Below are 8,899 nucleotides of genomic sequence, written 5' to 3'. Positions count from 1 at the left end.
GTATAAACACATATTGTCACAAATTAGATATGTGTAAACTTGTGTTTGTCCGTGTTTTCATGTAACATAGTTAAAAATGTGTCTATTCGTGTTATGCCACATGTCACACAGATTAATTGCATGTCATGTTTGTGTTTGATATCCAAAACACGTTTTAAAATTCGTGTCATGTTTGTTTTTTTCAAATTTGTGTTGTGTAAATTCCTGTCTAATAAATATACACGGTATACATACACGAATTGTCCGGTCTAATCGCCGCAACCGTTCAGCAACCATAGGACCAACAAAAATTACATGTTAGAGCACCAAACTTAAGCTATGTTTGGCGGACTTGCTGAAAAGCTAACTGTTAGCTGAAAAGCTAGCTGATGGCTAAAAAGTTAGCTGTTAAATAAAAAGTTAGCTGATAAAAAATAACGTTTGGTAAAACTAGCTGAAATCTATAAAATTACATAAAAGGACATGTAAAAATATGTGTTTCTATAATTAATTAAGGGATGTATTTGGAAAATTTTAAAAAAAGCTCCTAAAAAACTAGTCTAAGTAGCTTTTCAAAAAGCTAGTTTACAAGTTACTTTTTGGCTTACTAAACACGACAACATAAAAAAGCTCGAAAAATAAGTTAGCTTATCAGTTAACTGTGGCGCGCCAAACACAGCCTTAATTGAGAGCAATATATTAATATAATATCATTATTTCAAAAAAAAAAAAAAAAACAGAAACATAGTTTTTGTATCGTTTTAGAGGTATACCATATACGCCAGCGTTATAATCACGTTAATATTTCTCCTGCTTTTTTTAAGTATACTTCCAAATTTAATTCTTTTAAACTACTTAATGAAAAGTGGTTTAATCTCCCCATATATCTGGACATGACTCCACTAGTCCACTTGAATACTTTATTTGTTGCAAATAATTTTATGACTATCATGCCATTCAATAATTTAATGAAATATTATAATTTTCTATAGAACATTTGCATATTATTGAAGTTCAAAATTGAAAAGTGTAAATATTCAAACAAAATTTGTTATCAACTATTCAAGTTTCATTCATGAGGTGTAGTCCTTGATTTATTCTCCAAAAAAAACTCTTATGTAGGGAGAAAAGACTTCAAAATATATATATATATATATATATATATATATATATATATATATATATATATATATATATATATATATATATATATATATATATATATATATATATAGACATTTATATGATCATATAGCACTGATATGAGAGACACTAACATTCTCATCGGAGACAAATGCTTGATGAGGCTACACATATATGTAGAGTCATCGGTTTACTCTACAAAAGAGTCTTTGTGGAAAGAGTTGGAACGTGAGTGTATATAATCACTTATAGAAATGTGTTACACCGATTTGAAATACATTAACATATAAAAGTACATGAAAAATATGTTGATTTGGTTTTTCCTTATGAAAGTCTATAAGTAAACAAAATATCATCCTATAGGGATAAACAAAATTAAAATTATTTTAGTATATTTAAATTGAATATGGTATCATTAATAACAACATATTTTTAGTGGGGTTAAACCCAAAAACCAAAAAAAATTAGAACCCAAAAATCCACGTGTTCAAACTGAAAACCTATAAACCCAAACTGAAAAAATCAAAAAACCAACCCATTCAAACGGGGTTGGCTAAAAAGACATCTCATTTTACCATTTAGACAATCCTAATTAATTTTTGAAATATTTTTATTGATTGAAATTGCATTGTTTTCCAAAGAAATTGATTATAAGTTGACTTTTTATAAAAGTGATGATAGAGTGTCTTATTAACAGCACATTTCAAACGTAAATCCATTTGAGTTTTAAAACCAAAAAACCATCTTTCTAGGGTTTGATTTTAACAAAAAGAAAAAAAAAATCTAACCCAAACTGATACAATATCATGGCAAAGATGCATTGTATCTAGATTTATTATATCAAATCATCAAAATGGATAGATTAACATTTATGATCTATCTAATACTCCATTAATAAGTATAAGTTATTACAAAAGTAATATACGTAATTTACCATCATTGCTTTTTGCAAGAGAATGACTTCCTTTATTCCACTTAATAAACAATAAACCTTTTTCTAGAGTGAGAGCTCCACCACAACTACAAAACCATGATGAAATTCAAAGATTAAGACATAACCATAAATCCTGCCTACCTCCACTCGTCACCCAGAATTCCCCGCCATCCGCCGTTGCTCCGATGGTTTCCGCCTCTTCTCCTCCGCTTCCCAAGGTTAGTTAACCAGCCCCATTGTACTTTGATCGAATTCCTTGTATCTTCATTCTTCAAAATGAAATCAAATTACAGGAAGCTCCATTGGAGGGAGAGTGGGAAGAAGAAGAACAAGGGCCACGACGTGAAGCGAAATGGTGGTACTCGACGTTTCATACAGTCACCGCCATGGTCGGTGCCGGAGTTCTAAGTTTACCTTACGCTATGGCTTACCTAGGATGGTGTGAAAACACATCTTAATTCATCTTCTTGAATTCATACTTTTTTCAAATTTTTACAGATATTGATTTGCAGAATATTGAACAATCAACAGGGGTCCAGGTATGGCAGTAATGGTGATTTCATGGTGCATGACGTTACACACATTTTGGCTTTTGATCCAACTCCATGAATCCACCACCGGAGTTCGTTTCGATCGATACATCGATCTAGCCAGACATGCTTTCGGCCCGAAGCTAGGGCCATGGATAGTACTACCACAACAGCTGATAGTACAAGTCGGAGTGAACATTGTGTACATGGTCACCGGCGGAACTTGCCTCCAAAAGTTCATGGAAATGATCTGCGACGACTGCACCCAGCTTAGACATTCATACTGGATCGTCATCTTCGGCTCCACACATTTTCTCCTCTCTCAGCTCCCTAATTTCAACTCTGTGTACGGCGTTTCACTCGCCGCCGCCGTTATGTCACTATGGTAATTACTAATCAACTCCACCGATACAATTGTCCATCAGATCTGACGAATTTCGACTCCTAATCTGTTCATTGTGACAGTTATTCGACGATAGCTTGGGCGGGTTGCCTGAGTAAAGGAAGACAACCAGACGTGAGCTACGATTACAAGAAAACAAGCGGCGCTGATTCGATATTTCGAGTTTTTAACGCGTTGGGTCAGATTTCGTTTGCGTATGCAGGGCATGCGGTGGCGCTTGAAATCCAGGCGACGATACCTTCGACGCCGGGGAAACCGTCGAGGGTGGCGATGTGGAAAGGCGCGATTGGAGCGTATTTTGTGAACGCCGTTTGTTATTTTCCGGTGGCGATTATTGGGTATTGGGCGTTTGGTCAAGATGTTACCGATAACGTTCTGGTTGCGCTGCAAAAACCGTCGTGGCTCATCGCCGCTGCTAATTTGATGGTTGTCGTCCATGTTCTCGGCAGTTATCAGGTTCGTTAAAACAGTGAAATTTACACTTATTATTTTATTTATTTATCTATTTTTTAATGATTAAAAATTATTTTCAGGTATTTGCAATGCCATTATTTGCTTTAATAGAAAAAGTATTAACAAAGAAATTCAATGTTCGTTCTGGAGTGGCACTGAGACTTTTTGTTCGTACTTGTTATGTTGGTAAGCATTTTTTTTTTTTTTCGTATTTTGTAATATAAATAATTAAAAATATTTGATGAAATATTTGATAAAATTAATGGAAATTTTGAAGCTTTCACGTTGTTCATGGCGGTGACGTTTCCTTTCTTCGGCGATCTTCTTGGATTTTTCGGTGGATTTGGTTTTGCTCCGACTTCTTATTTCGTAAGATTTATATTCATTTTATTAGAAAATGCAATTACCATTGCAAATCATTTTCTAAAGTTGTCTAAATGTGAACATTATTTTTATAAATTTATTACACCATTTTTATAATATTTTGTTCCTATAATTTCTAATACAATGTTTTAAATTTTGTTTACATATACTTTTTAAAACTTTTTTTATATTTTTATATAATTTTAGTATATAATTTTAGTACAAGTGTTTTTAAACCAAATATTTATATAATGATTAAAATTTTCTTACAAGTTTTTTTAACTTGTTTTTTTAAAACATTTTCATATAAATTTTTATAACTTTCATACATTTATTTCTAAATTTTCTGTTACAACATTTTTAAAATGTTTCACAGATTTTGTATGATAATTTAATATTTTTTTATAACATTTTAAAATACTTTCGTTAAATACTAATTTAAAACGTTGTATTAAAAAATTAAAAGTTTATAAACTTCTAATTAAAAAGTAATAAAAAGTTGAAATAATTTTTAAACATTTACATTTATACAGATTTTTTTTTGTTTTTTTTATAAGATCCTACATACTTATTCATATTTAATTTTATTATTAGATACTATTTATTTTTAAAATATTGTATATGCTTAAAAATAAAAGAAATTTTTTATAAGAGGCTTTATAAAGTATTTCACAAAACAAAAACATACTTAATAAAATTTAATAAATTTAATATGAATAAGTATGTAGGATCTTATATCAAAAATAAAAACAAATTTATTAATTAAAAAGTAAAGTTTAAAATTAATCAATATTTAATTAAAATTTAAGAAATTGTAGATATTTTAAAAATAACATTTGAAAAAAATAATACAAACAATAATGAAAAATAAAACCATTATTAAAAGTGAGGAAAATGACTTATCAGAATAACTAACTTTTCGTTTTGTTCACATTTAGAGAACTTTTGTTTGTATATATTTAACCATTTAACTTGTTAATTTGTTCATATATTATTATTATCACCTACTATAACCGGTGACAATGACAATACGTGAACACATATAACAATTTAAATATTTAAATATGTATAAAAATAAAGAAGTTACTGAATTGTGAACAAAGCAACTAAGATTATTATTATGGTAAGTCATTTTCCCTAATTTAATTTTTAATTATACACGATTGTAATGAAATTAAAATTATAGTAATTATTTTATACTATAATTTTTGCAGCTTCCAAGTATAATATGGCTGATACTGAAGAAACCCAAGAAGTTCACCACCCAATGGATAGTTAATTGGGTAAGAATTTACAATCTTAAAAAATTGACATAAATATGAAATAATAAATATATATATATATATGAAAAGACGTTGGGATTATATTATTATGAGGTGGATTTTCAGGTGGGAATATTCGTGGGAGTGTTCATAATGCTAGCGTCAACCATTGGTGGATTCAGGAATATAATCGCCGATTCAGCCTCTTACAAGTTTTATCAGTAAATCAATTTAGTAGTAATTAAAGTTTGTTAACGTGATGTATTTGTGTAATGGTAATATCATATTGTAATCGAAATTTAAGTTAAAAGCAGTAACATTTCTATCTGGTTGAATACATATATATGGATTATATTTGTTTCATCTATAAAGATATTCAACTTTTTCCCATTCGAGATATGTATTTTTAGGATTCGACTCTTTCTAGGTGGCATCTATGTAGGGGTGTAATTTTCTGTCTCTTGTTTTCCCACTGAAATCATCGTTAGGGTTTTGATTTGTATTGTTTAATTTATAAGATTAGATACATTATTAAATGGAAACAAAAATATATTTAATCCTGTTAATATGTTGCAATTAGATCAAGGTTGTTTTGGTCAATAAAACTGAATGACAAATCAACGAGATGGAACAAACAAAATAATGAAATAAGTTATTACTTTTGTATTCACATTTAAATGTCGTGTATAAATAAAACGAATTTTCATTTTAATATTTTATAATACAATATGTATATAGTTCTAATTAACGAACTTCTATCTACAAAAATAACAATTGAATATAACATAAGCTTATTAAACCTCAAATAAGCTATAACAAAAACAATAATTTTTGTGATTTTGATAAAATTATATACTTAATGAAAAAAAAAATGTCATTTCAAATTTCCATTCTATTCCACCATGGAATAAAGAAAAAAGAAAACTTAAAAATGAACAAAGTTTTAAGGAATCACATTCTTTTAGGTTCTAGGAATCGTTCATTCTATGGAATGAAAGATTCCATTCCATTTCTTTCTTGATTCCATCATACCAAACACTTTCTAAGTATTTAATGTATGCAAAAACAAGATATAGATAAAACACCACAAGTGTTGTGTTGGCAAAATGCATCAAGTTTTCAACTACAAAAGGACAATAACTCCTTTTCTATTTTTTTAAAATTCTTTAACTTTATCAAAATGTTAAAAAGCCAGTATTTTTTTTCTTCATTCAACTGTGCTTCATTCCTATTTTTTCTGCAAACAACAAAAAAGCAATATTGGGATTGGAGAATATTATATACAAATATACAATAAAACCACAAATAACTATTTTCTACCTAGAAGCTGGAATGGAATCATGATTCCACCCTTGAAAACAATGATTGGAGTCCAAACACAATGAAAAGAACTCCACCCGATAATGCAATCTGCATCAAATTCACAAACATTTATTTCAAATATAAAAAATATTTATAATAACAAAAATACAAAATCAATAACTTTCACTTACAAATCTCTCAGATATTTGAGTCGCTAAACTTTTCCCTCCAAACACAGCAGCAGTTTGACACAATGCTTGCCCTCTAACAAACACACACACACACACAATCCATTAACAAAAAAATATATAAAAATAAAAATAAAAACTAGATTCCCAAGTTAAAAAACAAATAAACTTACAAGATTCCTCCAAGAACAACACCCAATGGATTCTCAGCTGCAGCCAAACCTATTGTAGCCAACTGAAAATTTTAACATTTAATCAAAATCTTGATTTTAAACATGTTTATGATATATACTTTTAAAAGATTCTTTCAAGATTCATATTCACCTGACTTTTGTCACCCCATTCTCCAAAAAAAGTTATAGAAAAAGCCTGTGAAATAGCTATGTGTTAAATATCATATCATTTGAAACAAAAAAAGAAGAAGATGAAAAGTTGCATGATCAGATACCTTTAGAAAAATGGGTGAGAAGAATTGAGTCAACAATGGTCTGGTTTTTTTCTTTAAATCATCATCAGCCTGAAAGATCATAACACATAATGGGATTTAAATTTTAAAACCAACATTAAAGAAACAGAATAAGAAATCAAGATTTACCTTGTTATCTGATTTAGTTGGTTTTATGTTGGCATCCTACACAGATGATGAGAAGAAATTGTAATCCAAAACTTAAAGTATAAACTAAGGGTAAAATGGGAAAAAAAAAAAAAAAGATACGGACCAATTCAGCTTCAACTTCAGCCAACTCTTCAGATTCCCTGTTAGTCAAAACAAAGATCATAATTTGTTGTAAGGATTCTAAAGATTATATGTAGAAATTGTGAATTGTGAAGATGTGTTACCCATCATGATATGCATCCCATAAAGACCATAGTCCAAAACCGAAGAACAACACAGTGGTTATATGCTTTGACAATGTTCTTGAGATCTGTATCATTATAATCATAACAAATTCAGAAATGGGGATGAAGATGAACACGCGCTTGATATGTTGACTGATTAGAGAAAGAACAGATTATCACAATTCAAAAGCATGTGTTGACTGTTGTGTGGAAGAAACATACCAGGTTCGGAGCAGCCATGCCAACAGCAGCGGAAAGAATGGTCATTACCTAAAAAACCAGTGGGTCGAGTTTTTGAGTGGTGATATCTGCAAATATATGGAGAAAAAGGAGAAGAGAAGAGCTTACGATGAGAGCTGTAAGGCATCCCGCCAAGACATGTCTCCTTGGGTGACGCATTGCCAAGATCTAGAATCAGTATCACAACATCAATTAAACATTTGGAGTCTGTTAATTGCTCATTCTAAGCTCAAATAATTGTATCTGTAATTAGATTGTTTTAGAGAATATCAATGGAAGAAAGTTGAGATAACCAATTCCGTTTATAAGTGAAAAGGAGAAGAGTCGAAACCAGATTGAAAACGATATCGATTTATATCGTCAACTGAGGATCATATTCGGTGATTTACCCAAAAAAAAAAAAAAAAAGCTTTAACAACAAAAGGAATCAAATAGGTAGCAAATTAGATTAAAAGAAGTAAGGATCGAACTCACGGCAGCTGCGAAAAACGTCTTGTCACCAATTTCAGAGAGAACGGTCATGGCAAGAGATTTGCTGAACCCCTAATTTCACCAAATATGGAAATAAAAGTCCATAACAAAAACGATTAGAATCACAAGGCAAATACATAAATGGATCATATGAGTTACAAAAAGAGAATGAAAACAAAAACTAACTTGGACAATTGACAAAGTCATGATTGCGATGTAGAGAAGGAAGAGTGGAAGCGAGTGTGACTCGGCTGGGTTGATTCGAAGAAGATGAAGCAGAAGAGAAGAGGGTGATGTGCCAAATCCCAGCCGAATCTATGGAAATGGTAGCCGTGAAACAGATTCCGATGAGAGTGAGATGATCGAAGTGTGCCGTCTGTGGAATGTATATGGGCCGTCAGAGTATATATTACTCCATTTTTAATGGTGGAAAGGGTTGCTGACTAAAGACGCTTTGTCAATATATTATTCATCGTTTTCTTAAATAAAGTAACCATTATCCCTACAAATAAAACTTAAAATATCTAAATTTTCTTTTTTTAGAAATATAAGAGAGATATCTCACGATAGCAAGTAACTAAGATGAAGGACCAATTTAACAAAATACATATAGTTGAGAATATTACAAATCACCAAAAGGAGAGACAAATCACTCTTCCCAGTTAGAATATATATTTTTACCCCTAATGCTTTAATCAATAAAAAACCATGGACTTAATACAATCCGTCACATGCTATGCTGAGATGATATACATTCCAATTGAAATAATCGCTTGTTCCTAAACCTCCAT

At 30.4% G+C, this 8,899-nt stretch overlaps 2 protein-coding genes across 2 annotated transcripts; one reads left to right on the top strand and one right to left on the bottom strand.

The window, feature by feature from the left end:
* The first annotated feature begins 2,123 nt into the window (after window positions 1-2,123).
* On the top strand, window positions 2,124-5,406 carry LOC145041372 (Transmembrane amino acid transporter family protein). Its single transcript, XM_078989398.1, has 8 exons — window positions 2,124-2,274; window positions 2,350-2,495; window positions 2,588-2,971; window positions 3,052-3,445; window positions 3,523-3,628; window positions 3,720-3,811; window positions 5,020-5,088; window positions 5,194-5,406. Exons 1-8 carry the CDS (start codon window positions 2,242-2,244, stop codon window positions 5,290-5,292), a joined length of 1,323 nt encoding a protein of 440 aa, XP_078845524.1. The 5' UTR covers window positions 2,124-2,241; the 3' UTR covers window positions 5,293-5,406.
* Window positions 5,407-6,387: 981 nt separating this feature from the next.
* LOC145041371 (GDT1-like protein 5) lies at window positions 6,388-8,485 on the bottom strand. Its single transcript, XM_078989397.1, has 12 exons — window positions 8,295-8,485; window positions 8,112-8,180; window positions 7,746-7,805; window positions 7,620-7,667; window positions 7,398-7,483; window positions 7,277-7,313; window positions 7,153-7,188; window positions 7,006-7,074; window positions 6,882-6,926; window positions 6,731-6,792; window positions 6,561-6,633; window positions 6,388-6,477 (listed from the first exon to the last, which is right to left on the bottom strand). Exons 1-12 carry the CDS (start codon window positions 8,313-8,315, stop codon window positions 6,406-6,408), a joined length of 678 nt encoding a protein of 225 aa, XP_078845523.1. The 5' UTR covers window positions 8,316-8,485; the 3' UTR covers window positions 6,388-6,405.
* Between the last annotated feature and the right edge of the window lie 414 nt (window positions 8,486-8,899).

The sequence above is a fragment of the Lactuca saligna genome, chromosome 4 (genome assembly GCF_052625555.1).
Source record: "Lactuca saligna cultivar CGN05327 chromosome 4, ASM5262555v1, whole genome shotgun sequence".
NCBI lineage: Eukaryota > Viridiplantae > Streptophyta > Magnoliopsida > Asterales > Asteraceae > Lactuca > Lactuca saligna.
The sequence above is the reverse complement of the archived record's forward strand: the minus strand, read 5'-3'. Positions and strand labels throughout refer to the sequence as shown.